Below are 17,290 nucleotides of genomic sequence, written 5' to 3'. Positions count from 1 at the left end.
AAGCAGGGGTCGAGAGAAGTGGTGGAGAGGTCGAGCTGGGTGTCGTCAGCGTACATGTGGAAACTGACTCTGTGTTTTCGGATAATATCACCAAGGGACAGATGAGAAATGAGAGGGAGCCAAGGACAGATCCTTGGGGGACACCAGAGGTAACGATGTGGGAGTGGAGAGAGAAGCCACTGCCGGAGATTTACTAGTTACGATTAGATAGATAAGAATGGAACCAGGCGAGTGCTGTCCCACCTAGCTGGACGTTGGTGGGGAGACGTTGCAGGAGGATGGAATGCTCACTCATCATAGACAGTCCCTCGGAATCCCTCGATTCCACTCCTAAAGTGAGTCCTTTGGTGGCTGAACAGCCCAATACGAGAACCACAGACCCTGTCACAGATGGGACGGACGTTCGTCGGGGGAAGGGGCGGTGGGACTGATTTGTCGCATGCTCCTTCCGCTGCCTGCGCCTGACCTCGTCACGTTTGCGGCGTTGAGATTCGAAGAGCTCAACGCCCTCCCGGATGCACTTTTTCCACCTAGGGCGGTCTTCGGCCAGGGACTCACAGGTGTCAGTGGTGATGTCGCACTTTACCAGGGAGGCGTTGAGGGTGTCCTTGTAACGTTTCTGCTGCCCACCTTTGGCTCGTTTTCCATGTAGGAGCTCCGTATAGAGCAATTGAGTAGGGAGTCTCGTGTCTGGCATGCGAACTATGTGGCTGCCCAGCGAAGTTGATTGCGTGTGGTCCATGCTTTAGTGCTGGGAGTGTTAGCCTGGGCGAGGGCACTAATGTTGGTGTGCCTGTCCTTCAGGAGATTTGCAGATGCTCAACTGTGTTAAAGGCTGCAGACAGGTCCAGAAGGATGAGGAGGGATATTTACCTTTGTCACACTCACAAAGGATATCATTTGTGACTTTAATGAGAGCCAATTCGGTATGTTGGTTGGGGCGAAAACTAGATTGAAGGGGATTCAAACATTAAATGGAAAGATGGTCACGGATTTGGGAGGCGACAACAAGTTCAAATACTTTGGCCAGGAAAGGGAGGTTGGAGATGGGGTGATAGCGAGCAAGCAAAGTGGGGTCAAGGATTGTTTTTTTGAGGAGGGGAACAGTACCTGAGGAGCGAGGTCGAGCTGGGTGTCGTCAGTGTACATGTGGAAACTGACTCTGTGTTAACAATGTCGGCTAACATGGGAGCCAAAAAAGGAAGTTGGGTGGGCAGCAGTTTAGTGGGAATAGGGTCAAGAGAGCAGGAAGTGGGTCTCGTGGATAAGATGAGTTTGGAGAGATCAAGAGGGGAGATCAGAGGGAAACTAGAGAAAGGTGTGAGTTTTGCACTGGGGCAGGTGGGAGCCCCAGATGAAGTTTGGTCCTGTGGGCTAGGTGAAGGAAGGGAACTCGCAGAGGCTGCTGATCGGATGGTCTCAATCTTTGAGACAAAAAAATGCATGAGCTTCTCTCACTTGTTGGAGGTGACTGTGGTAGAGACACAGGAGAGGGGTTTAAGGAGACGGATAGCAGTAGAGGGGATTATTTTTGCAATCCGGAAAGATCCTGGAATAGTGAGCAGTTTTGTAGACATGAATAAAAAACGTTTTGTGTTCGAGCCAGATCTGGCAGTGAATGGCTAAACCAGTTGTCCGTCACATCCGTTCAAATCTGCACCCTTTTGACTTGAGGGAGCAAAGATGAGGGCTGTACCAGGGGGAATGGCCAGCGAGGGAGAGAGTAATCTTTTTAATAGGGACTAGAGCATCAAAGGTGGGTGTGAGGGTGTGGTTGAGCAGATCGGTAGTTGCAGAAATGTCATGGTGAAAGGAGGACAGTTTTGAGTTGGTAAGTGCAGTTTTAAGAAAGTTTGGAGAGACTTTTTTTCCAGGGGCGGATGCAGAAGGAAGAATGTTTGGATTGGGGAAGGGGGATGTAGGTCGAGAGCGATACAAGGAAATGGTCAGAGATGGCTTTATCTTTATTGACACGGTTGGAATAGCAAGGCCACGAGAGATTGCAAGGTCAAGAGGATGGCCGTGAATATGGATGAGGAATTTACATGGAGGGAGAGATTAAGAAGAGGGCAGGACGGTAGTGAACTCAGAGGAGAGAGAGCATGATGAATTGGGATGGAGGTTGAATTCACCAAGGATGAGAAGTTGCTCGATGCAGAGGCTGAAGGAGGAAAGCAGTGAGGATGTGTATGTGGTAACATTTTTATCATATTTGGATGGGCGGTAGAGAACGGGAATTTTGAATGCGAGGTTAGAGGGGTGGAATAAGGCAAGACTTTCTCATCTTTTGAACATGTCGGAGGAGTAGGGGTACAGACCAAGATATGATTTAGTGATGAGAGCTATACCGCCATCTTGGCGGTCTGTGTGGAGCAAGGGGTGGAAGGTGGAGCCAGGAGGGGAGGCTTCGATTAAATAGAATACATATATATCGATAGACTTGTTCGGTAAGGGTATCAAGGAATATGGAGCAAGGGCGGGTAAATTAAGTTAAAATATAAATCAGCCATGATCTCATTGAATGGGACAACAGGGTTAATGGGCTGAATGGCCTACTCCTGTTCCTGTGTTCGTAAAGGGGAAAATATTATTAGTATTCCATGGATGCGGCAGGTGCACTTTCTTCGAATGATGCCGAAAGAGTTTTATTATCCAGTTAATTATTGAACCTTTTGCATCTTGATGCTACAGCTATACAGGTTATTGGTGAAGCCACACCTGGAACACCTGCGTGCAGTTTTGATTTCCATATTTACGAAAGGATATACTTGCTTTGGAGGCAGTTCCGGGAAGTTTCACGAGGTTGATTCCGGGTTTGAGTGGGTTGACTTATGAGGAAAGGTTAAGGAGGTTGAGCCTCTACTCATTGAAATTCAGAAGAATGAGTGGTTATCTTATCGAAACGTATAAGATTATGAGGGGGCTTGACAAGGTGGATGCAGAGAGGATGTTTCCATTGATGGGGGAGACTAGAACTAGAGGGCATAATCTTAGAATAAGGGGCCGCGCATTTAAAACTGAGATGAGGAGAAATTTCTTCTGAGGGTTGTAAATCTGTGGAATTCGCTACCTCAGAGAGCTGTGGAAGCTGGGACATTGAATAAATTTAAGACAGAAATAGACAGTTTCTTAAACAATAAGGGGTTATGGGGAGCGGGTGGGAAAGTGGAGCTGAGTCCATGATCAGATCAGCTACGATCTTATTAAATGGCGGAGCAAGCTCGAGGGGCCGTATGGCCTACCACTGCTCCTATTTCTTATGTTCTTATGTAACACATGTCATATAAAACAAGAAGAAAGCTGAAGCCAGGTTTTTTTTATTAAACAGCAAACATAGCAGGGTTATGAATTTGTTAAAATGGGCTGCTGGTTTAGTTTATGTACCTGGAAACTGAGCAGCAGACACTGTTTTCTAAAACAGCATTTGAGCATATTTTCCTCCATTTTAACACTAATGCCAATGTAAAAGTTGGTGTACATATAATGTGAGTTTTGTATCATTCCTCATTGTTTTGATCTTCTGTGTTTCTGTGAACAGAAAACCAAACAATTGAAAAAAATAAATTCTGGCTGGGTTATAAATTAGAAAAAAAACTTTTGGTGAATAAATCTTTTGTATTCTGAAACCATATATTAGCTGGGTGTTGCTATGTAACCATTGATGTTTAAGACTACAAAATAGAACTAGTTTGTGAAGCCCAACCAAAATTATTTCTGTTTCATGAAGTGCCTCTCATTACATTACATTACATTCTGTTATATTATCTCATAGTGCAGGAGTAGCCCTCTCCCTCGTACCACCTGTGGTAATGGAACAAGAACATGTTTCCAACCCTAAGGATAGTTATTTTGAATTCTTAATATACTCCTTTTTAAAAAAAAAACACTATTCAAAGGTTATAAAATCACACGTCTGTTTTATTACTAAATTTATGTTGCTTCCCTGGGACTGAAATTATGATGTAATTGATTCAATGTCAATGATCCTCCTTATCTATGACATTTAATGAAGCCGTTCAACTGAAATGGCATTAAAATGTAAGCTGTACATTTAAGATTTTGAGCATTTGGTCAAACTGTATAAAGTGCAGGGATTTACTACAACCTCTTCCATCAGTCTGCATTCTGGCATATCATTCTGACAAGTTTACCTTTCTAAATGAAATCATTTGTTTTTTTATCATTAACCTGCATTGGATTCCTGCATGGCAGCTGGTTTATCAACTAAGCAATTTTGAAAGAAAACCTGACTGCCCTCATTAACTTTCTACCCTCATCAACTTGGCAACAGTGAATAACCTATAGTAAGCTCTTGTGCTCAGTAGACAAGCTTTATAAGTAGTTTCTTCTTTGAGGCACTGATGAGAGAGAACAGGATTTTCTGTGCATTTTTTCACAAGTTCTTTGGCTCTCATCCGAGAATTATCCAAGCTGGACAAGAGTGGCAATAATTGGAAGACAAACACAGGCTCATTAATTTAATTTAATCTAATTTATTTATAATCAAGACCAAAGTTTTGGGTGTTCCGATGGCTTGATGGAAAAATGGAAAGCTGGTGTGGGACGAATCCGAAGAGGACTGGGAGGGACCGTAGTTCGATTCCTGATCAGTTTTGAGTCCACTGGTCAAAAGTCTTCCAACGCTCGCCATCCAGAAGAATAGCCACTTGTGTGATACTTGAAGATTGCTCGCACCAGTAAAACCATAGCTTGACATGAATTGGCACCTTCTGGGAGGAGGGAGTAAATTTGACAGCTGCAGAAATGTAAATCTAGCGAGTGGCTAATCATTGCATGATGTATGCCTGTTCTAGGGAGGAGTACTGAGGACATTTGCAACATAAAGCTGAGACACACATACATAATTAGTTTAATTTATTCACTAAACAACTGATGTAGTGTGTTCGGCAAGAAATGCACTCGTGAAGGTCACTTTGCACTTTGTGAAGAGAAGTATATCCGTGTTTTGTAGAATGCTTGATAAAACATTTAATAAATATTCAGTTTTGGATATGTAATTAACTATTCCAGTAATCACTGATTGTTCTATTAGAAATTGTATTGGTCCAAATCTGTTGCCTACTCTAGGCAAATGCCAATTTTTTGTGTCTTCATCTCGGAGACAGCTACTTGAGGATTTACCATCAAAGGTAAAGGCAAGAGGAACTATGAAATTAAATGATCAAGGAACATAAAACAAAATAGTAAAATATTTTACAGGCACATCAATAAACAAAGGAAGATTGGGATAGGAATAAGACCATTAAGGGATTGATGGGATAATACCACAGGTAACAATAGAGAGATGGCAGAAATATTAAATCATTATTTTGCTTCAGTATTTACCAGGGAGATTGAACCGATGGACAAGACATTGGATGATGAGATGAGTAATGAGATAAGTGCATTTAAAATAAAAGAGGGCATATATTAAATAAACGAATCAAACTCAAGGACGATAAAACCCTTGGTCTGGCTGGATTGGTTCCACGCATTTTAAAAGAATCTAGGGAAGAGATAGCAGAGACATTACTACATGTGCCAGAGGATTGGCGAATAGCTAACATAATACCTATATTTAAGGAAGGTGATAAAAAGCATGTTCAGGGGATTATAGCTTAACATCAGTGGTAGGAAAAATAATGGAATCCCTAATAAAAGAGAAAATAGAAGAACATCGAGGAACGAAAAATATAATAATATATAGTCCGTATAGATTTCAAAAGGGAAAGTCTTGCTTGACCGACCTCATTGAATTTTTTGAAAAGGTAACAGAGAGAGTAGACTGGTAATGCAGTCGATATAATTATCTAAATTTTCAAAAGGCCTGCGATAAGGTACCTCATAATCGACTGATGAACATGTCAGAGAAAGCAGACTCATGGAATAAGAAGCAGAATGGATAGCTAGCTGGCTTCAAGACAGAAAGCGGAGATTAGGGGTAAACGATAGCTATTTACAGTGGCAGAAGGTGTGTAGTGGTCCACAAGGAACAGTGCTGGGACAACTGTTGTTCACAATTTATATTAACGATTTAGACTTTGGAATCAAAAGCACAATTTCTAAATTTGGTATAGAATTGAAAAGTAGGAAAATTATGCGAAACCTGTATCGAACTGTGTGGCTAGACCACACTTAGAGTACTGTGTACAGTTCTGGTCGCCATATTATAAGAAGGATATAGAGACACTGCAGAGGGTGCAGAGAAGATTTACAAGGATGATACCAGAAATGCAAGGGTATACATACCAGGAAAGGATGAACAGACTGGATCTCTTTTTCTTGGAAAAAAGAAGGCTGAGGGGTGAAAGGTTTTGATAGAATGGATGCAGAGAGAATGTTTTCACTTAGGGGGAAGAGCATAACTAGAGGCCATCAATACAAGATAGTCACCAAGAAATCCAATAGGGAATTCAGAAGAAAATTCTTCACCCAAAGAGTGTTGAGAATGTGGAACTGGCTACCACAGGGAGAGGTTGAAGCAAATCGTATAGATGCCTTTATGGGAAGGCTAGACAAGAATATGGGGGGTAAGGGAATAGAGGGTTATACTGATAGATTTGGCTGAGGAAAGATGAGGAGAGGCTCGTGTGGACCATATGGACTGGTTGGACCGAATTACCTGCTTCTGTGCCATATAGCCTATGTAATCCTACGTAAATCTGGATTTTCATTTCCTCCATTCAGTATCCACAGTGGAAAGCTCTGATTGCCAACAGTGAGACACATCATGGACATATCCTATTGTATATTTTTTATGTTGGTTATGGCCTGCCAATGTCCATGTGATATAAAGGCACCCACTGTTCCATGTGATTAGAAGTAGTAAATAGAAACATAGAAAATAGGTGCAGGAGCAGGCCATTCGGCCTGCACCACCATTCACTATGATCATGGCTGATCATGCAACTTCAGTACCCCATTCCTGCCTTCTCTCCATACTCCCTGATCCCTTTAGCCGTAAGGGCCACATCTCACTCCCTTTTGAATATATCCAACGAACTGGACTCAACAACTTTCTGTGGTAGAGAATTCCACATGCTCACAACTCTGAGTGAAGAAGTTTCTCTTCATCTCGGTCCTAGATGGCTTACCCCTTATCCTTAGATTGTGACCCCTGGTTCTGGACTTCCCCAACATTCTTCCTGCATCTAACCTGTTCAATCCCGTCAGAATTTTATATGCTTCTATGAGACATCCTCTCATTCTTCTAAAGTTCAGTCACTATAAGCCTAGTCGATCCAGTCTTTCTTCATATGTCAGTCCTGCTATTCTGGGAATCGGTCTGGTGAACCTTTGCTGCACTCCCTCAATAGCAACAATGTCCTTCCTCAGATTAGGAGACCAAAACTGCACACACAGTACTCAAGGTGTGATCTCGCCAAGGCCCTGAACAACTGCAGCAAGACCTCCCTGCTCCTATACTCAAATCCTCTCGCTATGAAGGCCAACAGGCTATTTGCTTTCTTTACTGCTTGCTGTACCTGCATGCCTACTTTCAATGACTGATGTACCATGACACCCAGGTCTCGTTGCACCTCCCCTTTTACTAATCTGTCACCATTCAGATAATCTGCCTTTCTGTTTTTGCCACCAAAGTGGATAACCTCACATTTATCCACATTATACTGCATCTGCCCACTCACCTAACCTGCCCAAGTCACCCTGCAGCCTCTGAGCATCCTCCTCACAGCTCACACTGCCACACAGCTTAGTGTCATCTGCAAACTTGGAGATATTACATTCAATTCCTTCGTCTAAATCATTAATATATATTGTAAATAGATGGGGTCCCAGTACAGAACCTTGCAGTACCCCACTAGTCACTGCCTGCCATTCTGAAAAGGACCGTTTATTCCCACTCTTTGCTTCCTGTCTGCCAACCAGTTCTCTATCCACGTCAATACATTACCCCCAATCCCATGTGCCTTAATTTTGCACACTAATCTCGTGAGGGACCTTGTCAAAAGTCTTTTGAAAGTCTAAATACACCACATCCACTGGCTCCCCCTTGTCCACTCTACTCGTTACATCCTCAAAAAATTCTAGAAGATTTGTCAAGCATGATTTCCCTTTCATAAATCCATGTTGACTTGGACTGATCCTGTCACTGCTTTCCAAATGTGCTGCTATTACATCTTTAATAATTGATTCCAGCATTTTCCCTACCGATGTTAGGTTAACCGGTCTATAATTCCCTATTATCTCTCTCCCTCCTTTTTTAAAAAGTGGGGTTACATTAGCTACCCTCCAATCCATAGGAACTGATCCAGAGTCCATGAAATGTTGGAAAATGACCACCAATGCATCTACTATTTCTAGGGCCACTTCCTTAAGTACTCTGGGATGCAGACTATCAGGCCCTGGAGATTTATCGGCCTTCAATCCCATCAATTTCCCTAACACCATTTCCTGACTAATAAGGATTTCCCTCAGTTCCTCCTTCCCGCTAGACCCTCTGTCCCCTCGTATTTTTGGGAGGTTATTCGTGTCTTCCTTAGTGAAGACAGAACCAAAGTATTTGTTCAGTTGGTCTGCCATTTCCTTGTTCCCCATTATGAATTCACCTGATTCTGACTGCAAGGGACCTACATTATTCTTCACTAATCTTTTTCTTTTCACATATCTATAGAAACTTTTGCAATCGGTTTTTATGTTCCCTGCAAGCTTACTCTCGTACTCTATTTTCCCCTTCCTAATTAAACCCTTAGTCCTCCTCTGCTGAATTCTAAATTTCTCCCAGTCCTCAGGTTTGCTGCTTTTTCTGGCCAATTTATATGCCTCTTCCTTGGATTTAACACTATCCCTAATTTCCCTTGTTAGCCACGGTTGAGCCACCTTCCCCGTTTTATTTTTACAGGGATGTATAATTGTTGTAGTTCATCCATGTGATCTTTAAATGTCTGCCATTGCCTATATATCATCAACCCTTTAAGTAACATTCGCCAGTCTATCCTAGCCAATTCACGTCTCACACCATCGAAGTTACCTTTCTTTAAGTTCAGGACCCAAATCTCTGAATTAACTGTGTCACTCTCCATCTTAATGAAGAATTCTACCATATTATGGACACTCTTCCCCACGGGGCCTCGCATGACAAGATTGCTAATTAATCCTCTCTCATTACACAAGACCCAGTCTAGGATGGCCTGCTCTCTAGTTGGTTCCTCGACATATTGGTCTAGAAAACCATCCCTTATACACTCCAGGAAATCTTCTTCCACTGTCTTGCTACCAGTTTGGTTAGCCCAATCTCTATATAGATTAAAGTCACCCATGATAACTGCTGTACCTTTATTGCACACATCCCTAATTTCTTGTTTGATGCCATCCCCAACCTCACTTCCACTGTTTGGTGGTCTGTACACAACACCCACTAACGGTTTCTACCCTTTGGTGTTTCGCAGCTCTACCCATATAGATTCCACATCATCCAAGCTAATGTCCTTCCTTACTATTGAGTTAACCTCCTCTTCAACCAGTAAAGCTACCCCACCACCTTTTACTTTCTGTCTATCCTTCCTGAATATTGATTTATTGTTTTCATAAAATTGCATTTTCCCTCAATGACTTTGAAAAGGACATGGCTATTTTTCAAAAACTACTTCTAGAATTTCATGGCAACTGGTTTAGTTGTCTCATCCAAACAGGACTGGGGATCCTTATGGTAGCTTGCAGCACTGGGAGACAATCTGCTAAAAGAGACTAAGACAGTGATAGTGCAAGCAGAAATGCAAGTTTGCTTCACTTACAACACAAGTTGTTCAGCTAACTTGATGCTGGTGAATGAGTTAAATTCTCTAATGTTCTTCATAGTTTAGGATAGCCCATTCATCGATCTGAGGGGAATCACTGGGACAATGCTCCTCTTGAGAGTTTTATACCATTATTTATACCATTAAAGACCTTTCATTTCCCCTAACCACCATCTCATCATTACAAAGATGTGACCCAGGGCTAATTTTCAGTTTTTAAAAAAAAAGCATGGGTACAAAAAGAGCGTACAACAACAACAGCTACCTATATTTACTTGCCTTTAAAGTAGTGAAACGTCCCAAGGCACTTCACAGGAGTATTATGAGACAAAAAGTTTGACACCGAGCGGCCTAAGGAGAAATTAGGGCAGGTGACCAAAAGCTTAGTCGAAGAGGTAGGTTTTAACAGGCATCTTATAGGAGGATAGAGAGGCAGAGAGGTTTAGGCAGGGAATTCCAGAGCTTTGGGGCCGAGGCAACAGAAGGCACGGCCACCAATGGTTGGTAGATTATAATCGAGGATGCTCAAGACTGCAGAATTAGAGGAGCGCAAACATCTCTGGGTGGGGGGTTGTGGGGCTGGAGGAGATTATAGAGATAGGGAGGGGCAAGGCCATGGAGGGATTTGAAAACAAGGATGAGAATTTTGAAATCGAGGCGTTGCTTAACCGGGAGCCAATGTAGGTCATGAGCACAGGGGTGATGGGTGAGCAGGACTTGTTGCGAGTTAGGTCACGGGCAGCCGAGTTTTGGATCACCTCTAGTTTACATAGGGTAGAATGTGGGAGGCCAGCTCAGAGTGCGTTGAAATAGTCAATTCTAGAGTTAACAAAGGCATGGAGGTGAGCGATGCTATGACAGTGGAAATAGGCGATCTTAGTTATGCTGCGGATATATGATCGAAAGCTCATTTCAGGGTCAAATATGACACCAAGGTTGCGAACAGTGTGGTTCAGCCTCGGACAGAAGTTGGGGAGAGGGATGGAGTCGGTGGCTAGGGAACGGAGTTTGTGGCGGGGACCAAAAACAATGGTTTCGGTCGTCCCAATATTCAATTGATGAAAATTTCTGCTGCTCTGGAACTGGATGCCAGTCAAAGCAGTCTGACAATTTTGAGATCGAGGAGGTGTTGAGAGAAGTGGTAGTGAGTTGGAACTGGGTGTCATCAGTGTACATGTGGAAACTGAAGCTGTGTTTTTGGATGATGTCACCAGGGTGACACGTAGATGAGAAATAGGAGGGGGCCAAGGATAGATCCTTGGGGGACACCAGAGGTAACGATACAGTAATTCATGGAGAGAGAAATTAAGATCCTACTTTGTTTTAATTGATGGATGGCAGTTTTATGTCTTATAGAAACAATTGCTTGATTTTGTTTTGATTTAAATCTGAAATTCTCAGTTTGTATTTTCTTTTAATCTTATTCTTTGACCAAGCTACTATTAAATCTATCCTGTTATGAATCTGTTGACCTCATTTGCGACATGCACTATTGATGTCATTTTAGGACTGATAATTACAGTTTATCCTTTTCACATCACTCAATACTTTGAGCTTCGTTCTGTTGCGTCATGCTTTATGCATGCATCGTCATTGCAGGAAAGCTGGAAGGACTATTATGAGTCAACGGTAATAATAGGAAAAAGTGTGTTTCTTATGCATTGAATATTTCTTTGCCATTGGTCCTCTGAGGCTGTTCTAGCTTGCTGTTATAACCAGTAAATTACTGTTGTCTGTATGTTGTAGTTTTAATAAGTTGCTTTTGTAAAGCTGCTTATGTCCTTCAAAGGATTTTCACTCTACATCTAGCCTTTATGATTTTTTTTAAGTCTATCTTATGGGACACACTAGGGAAGCAGCTTGAGCAATGCAACGTCACGTAGTATGGCCTGTAGGAAAGGTGATTGCTTGAAAGACTACACACCATCCAGAACTAATCTGTCTTTTTTAACTCCTCCCCTCAGGCCCAAATGCTATTTCTGTCAGTTTGTCTCCAATGGGCAAATATGTGATGGTGGGCCTGGCCTCCAGGCGCATCCTGCTGCACCCCTCCACTGAACATATGGTGGCACAAGTCTTCCGATTGCAGCAACCCCATGGTGGAGAAACTTCGATGAGGGTGAGTGTTACTCTGTTAGCTATCTAATGCCTTGTTGCCAGCAGGTAAAACTGCAGGGATCTTCTTGTCTCCTGACAACAGCATGTTTTACTGTAATGATTGACTGACTTGTATGTTGCAGAAGTTGCACTTTTGTTCAAGTCGTCGTTGAATGCGTACCAGTGAGAGATTGGCTGACATACAGGAAAAGTCTTGCTGAGCTCTATGAGGCAGCTCAGCGGTTGTTTTCTTCACTTTGTGAACTTAATGAAATGTACGGCTGGCGTAGCATAATGGTTCAAAGCAGTGTCCTTTTTAAATAATCCCTGTTGAAGATTCTATTGTGACTCAGTGGGTAGCACACCCGCCTCTGAGTCAGAGGGTTGTGGGTTCAAGTCCCACGCCAGGGACTAGAGCACTTAAATTTAGGTTGATACTCCAGTGCAGTGCTGAGGGAGTGTTGCACTGTTTGAGGTGCTGTCTTTCGGATCATAGAATCATAGAAATTTACAGCACGGAAGGAGGCCATTTTGGCCCATTGTGTCCACGCCGGCAGTCAAACAGCTCTCTAGCCTCATCCCACTTTCCAGCTCTTGGTCCGTAGCCTTGTAGGTAATGGCACTTCAAGTGCGCATCCAAGTACTTTTTAAATGTGGTGAGGGCTTCTGCCTTTCAGGCAGTGAGTTCCAAACCCCCACCACCCTCTGGGTGAAAAAGTTTCCCCTCAAATCCCCTCTAAACCTTCCACCAATTACTTCAAATCTATGCCCCCTGATTGTTGACCCCCTCTGCTATGGGAAATATGTCCTTCCTATCCACTCTATCGAGGCCCTTCATAATTTTATATACCTCAATAAGGTTTTCCCTCATCCTCTTCTTTTCCAAAGCAAACAGAACCACCCTATCCGATCTTTCCTCATAGCTAAAATTCGCCAGTCCAGGCAACATCCTCATAAATCTCCTCTGTACCCTCTCTCGTGCCATCGGATCTTTCCTGTAATGTAGTGACAAGAACTCAAGCTGTGGCCAAACTCGTGTTTTATACAGTTCAAGCATAATCTCCTTGCTCTTGTATTCTTTGCCTCAGCTAATAAAGGCAAACATTCTGTATGCCTTCTTAACCACCTTATCTACCTAGCCTATACCTTCAGGGATCTGTGGACATACTCTCCAAGGTCCCTTTGTTCCTCTACACTTCTCAGTGTCCTCCCATTTAATGTGTATTCCCTTGCCTTGTTAGCCCTCATCAAATGCATTACCTCATACTTCTCCGGATTGAATTCCATTTGCCACTGTTCTGCCCACCTGACCAGTTCATTGATATCTTCCTGCAGTCTACAGCTTTCTTCTCCTTTATCAACCACACAGCCAATTTTTTTATCATCTGCAAACTTCTTAATCATACCCCCCTACATTCAAGTCTAAATTTGGAAAGAGGTGACATGATAGGTCCAAGTCAGCATGGATTTGTGAAAGGGAAATCATGCTTGACAAATCTTCTGGAATTTTTTGAGGATGTTTCCAGTAGAGTGGACAAGGGAGAACCAGTTGATGTAGTGTATTTGGACTTTCAGAAGGCTTTCGACAAGGTCCCACACAGGAGATTAATGTGCAAAGTTAAAGCAATGGGATTGGGGGTAGTGTGCTGACATGGATTGAGAACTGGTTGTCAGACAGGAAGCAAAGAGTAGGAGTAAATGGGCACTTTTCAGAATGGCAGGCAGTGACTAGTGGGGTACCGCAAGGTTCTGTGCTGGGGCCCCAGCTGTTTACATTGTACATTAATGATTTGGACGAGGGGATTAAATGTAGTATCTCCAAATTTGCAGATGACACTAAGTTGGGTGGCAGTGTGAGCTGCGAGGAGGATGCTATGAGGCTGCAGAGTGACTTGGATAGGTTAGGTGAGTGGGCAAATGCATGGCAGATGAAGTATAATGTGGATAAATGTGAGGTTATCCACTTTGGTGGTAAAAACAGAGAGACAGACTATTATCTGAATGGTGACAGATTAGGAAAAGGGGAGGTGCAACGAGACCTGGGTGTCATGGTATATCAGTCATTGAAGGTTGGCATGCAGGTACAGCTGGCGGTTAAGAAAGCAAATGGCATGTTGGCCTTCATAGTGAGGGGATTTGAGTACAGGGGCAGGGAGGTGTTGCTACAGTTGTACAGGACCTTGGTGAGGCCACACCTAGAGTATTGTGTACAGTTTTGGTCTCCTAACTTGAGGAAGGACGTTCTTGCTATTGAGGGAGTGCAGCGAAGGTTCACCAGACTGATTCCCGGGATGGCGGGATTGACATATCAAGAAAGACTGGATCAACTGGGCTTGTATTCACTGGAGTTCAGAAGAATGAGAGGGGATCTCATAGAAACGTTTAAAATTCTGACGGGTTTAGACAGGTTAGATGCAGGAAGAATGTTCCCAATGTTGGGGAAGTCCAGAACCAGGGGTCACAGTCTAAGGATAAGGGGTAAGCCATTTAGGACCGAGATGAGGAGAAACTTCTTCACCCAGAGAGTGGAGAACCTGTGGAATTCTCTACCACAGAAAGTTGTTGAGGCCAATTCACTAAATATATTCAAAAAGGAGTTAGATGTAGTCCTTACGACGAGAGGGATCAAGGGGTATGGCGAGAAAACAGGAATGGGGTACTGAGGTTGCATGTTCAGCCATGAACTCATTGAATGGCGGTGCAGGCTCGAAGGGCCGAATGGCCTACTCCTGCACCTATTTTCTATGTTTCTAAATCATTTATTTTTATGTCACAAAAAGCAAGGGACCTGGTACTGAGCCCTGTGGAACCACACTGGAAACCGCCTTCTAGTCACAAAAGCACCCATCAGCCAATTATCCTTTGCTGCTTGCCTCTTAGTCAATTTTGGATCCAACTTGCCACTTTGCCTTGGATCCCATGGGCTTTTACTTTTATCAATTCTCATCAAAAGTGTTGCTAAAATCTATCATCAAAAGCACTGCCCTCATCGAACTTCCTTGTTACCTCCTCAAAAAAATTCAATCAAGTTAGTCAGAGACTTAACAAATCCATGCTGACTGTCCTTGATTAATTTGTGTCTTTCTAAATGAAGATTTATCCTGTCCCTCAAAATTTTGAGACGTTAAACCGAAGCCCCGTCTGCTCTCAGGTGGACATAAAGGATCCCATGGCACTATTTTGAAGAGGAGCGGGGGAGGGGCAGGGTGGGGAGTCATCCCTGGTGTCCTGGCCAATATTTATCCCTCTATCAACGTAACAAAAACAGATTTTCTGGTCATTATCACAGTGCTGTTTGTGGGATCTTGCTATGCGCAAAGTGACTGCCACGTTTCCCACATTACAACTGACTACACTCCAAAAAGCACTTTATTGGCTCTAAAGGACTTTGAGTGATCCAGTGGTTGTGTAAGCCGCTATATAAATCCAGATATTTTTTTTCTATTTGCCATCAATCCTAATGGAGACCTTACTAATCTCAAGAAAACTCCAGGCAGTTTTACAATTGCAGAAAAGCAGAGCAGTTTAAGTGTGCAGCTGGGGCTAAGGTTGTCATAGTGGTCGTAACCAAATTCTACTCATCACCTTCACAAACTTCGGCATTGTTATGATTTTGCATGAACATATTAGAGAATATAACACTTTCCTACATTGTGACTAGTGAAGGGATCAAGCACTATTGGGTCAGGTGTGGCACAAATCCATAGGAAAAGTAAGTTTAGTGTTCTTCCCCAACACGTGTACACGCATATTCTAAGGAAATCAAGAGATATGGGGATAGGGCGGGAAAGTGGAGTTAAGATAGAAGATCAGCTATGATCTTGCTGAATGGAGGGGCTGAGTGGCCTACTCATTTTTCTTGTGTTCTTATATGCATATGCATACAAGCACACACACTATACATTTTGACTGTGCTCCTCTGAAGATAAACATTGAAGTTAATACATTTCTGCATTATGGAGTGAGTGAGTGAAAAGACTGCACATTTGTCTGAAAAATTAAAAATTTCCTTTAAATGTCAAAAGCTGAAAGATACCTCGAATCTGCAATGGGCCACTTGGAGGCATGTTAAGCCATTGCAAGCTGTGGGCCCATCAGAATCTTACCCACTTTTGCCATCCCACTCACTCGTTTCTCTGATTTTTGCAGCTATTACCCACTTTGGTGGCAGTGTGCTAAAATACAAGACAAATTCATTTCTACCACCTGTATACTTATGCAGGGAGCATGGAGTGCATTCAGAGATCTTCGCTAACCTCTTTCAATTTGCTTGTGGCACTGCTGAAATATCAACTTAGATGGACAAAAGTATGCTTTTTTGTTCAGCATATTTGTCTGTAAAGGTAATGATGCCAATTGGCACAACTGTCCTGTGAGATGAGTTTGACCTTTTGACAAATGAATATGCTGCAACACTGACTTTCAAAATCCCTCATCATTTTCCAGTGTCGGGGGACATCCAGGTCGAGGTTGGGGCAATATGTGCAATTTTAAATAAAAGCAGAAACAGTTCATGATGAAATGTTAGATATTTTGGTGGCCATCAGATGACCCAAGAAAGGGATTATAAACATTGCAACTGTGCTGCTTCTTGATGCCAAAATGTGATTTCACAAGAATATTTTCAGCAAAGGCCAAATGACATGGCTGTTGCTTATCTCATGTGTCATTGCTTCTGTGTGTCTATTGGCGAATGTCATCATCATCATAGGCAGTCCCTCGGAATCGAGGAAGACTTGCTTCCACTCCTAAAGTGAGTCCTTTGGTGGCTGAACAGTCCAATGCGAGAGCCACAGTCCCTGTCACAGGTGGGACAGACATTTATCGGGGGAAGGGCGGGGTGGGGGAGGTGGGAGCGGAGAGGACTGATTTGCCACACGCTCCTTCCGCAGCCTGCGCCTGACCTCTTCACGCTCGCGGCGTTGAGATTCGAAGAACTCGACGCTCTTCCGGATGCACTTTCTCCACCAAGGGCAGTCTTCGGTCAGAGACTCCCAGGTGCCAGTGGTGATGTCGCACTTTACCAGGAAGGCTTTGAGGGTGTCCTTGTAACGTTTCCGCTGCCCACCTTTGGCTCGTTTGCCGTGAAGGAACTCTGCATAGAGCAATTGCTTAGGGAACCTCCTATCTGGCATGTGAACTATGTGGCCTGCCCAGCGAAGCTGATCGCGTGCAGTCGGTGCTTCAATGCTTCTGGGGATGTTAGCCTGGACGAGGACACTAACGTTGGTGCACCTGTCCTCTTGGGATTTGCAGCACCAGCAACTTGAGGTGTCTTCTGTACATCGTCCACGCCTCTGAGCCAGACCGGAGGACGGATATTACCACAGCCCTGTAGACCATGAGCTAGGTGTGGTAGATTTGAGGGCCTGGTCTTTGAACATTCTTTTCCCCAGGCGGCCAAAGGCTGCACTGGAGGCGATGTTGAATATCTGCAT

The 17,290-nt window shown here is 43.4% G+C and overlaps 1 protein-coding gene across 9 annotated transcripts in view; it reads left to right on the top strand.

Moving 5' to 3' along the window:
• Nucleotides 1–17,290, top strand: part of LOC139279984 (activating molecule in BECN1-regulated autophagy protein 1-like) — a 505,692-nt gene that overhangs the window by 344,221 nt on the left and 144,181 nt on the right. For all 9 annotated transcript variants that reach the window (XM_070899374.1, XM_070899373.1, XM_070899377.1 and 6 more), the window contains one exon: nt 11,720–11,874. In XM_070899374.1, the coding sequence (XP_070755475.1) occupies nt 11,720–11,874 (155 nt within the window). The remainder of the gene's footprint in view (nt 1–11,719; nt 11,875–17,290) is intronic.

This window comes from Pristiophorus japonicus, chromosome 14 (assembly GCF_044704955.1).
Source record: "Pristiophorus japonicus isolate sPriJap1 chromosome 14, sPriJap1.hap1, whole genome shotgun sequence".
Lineage (NCBI taxonomy): Eukaryota > Metazoa > Chordata > Chondrichthyes > Pristiophoridae > Pristiophorus > Pristiophorus japonicus.
This window is presented reverse-complemented; position numbering and strand designations above follow the sequence as displayed.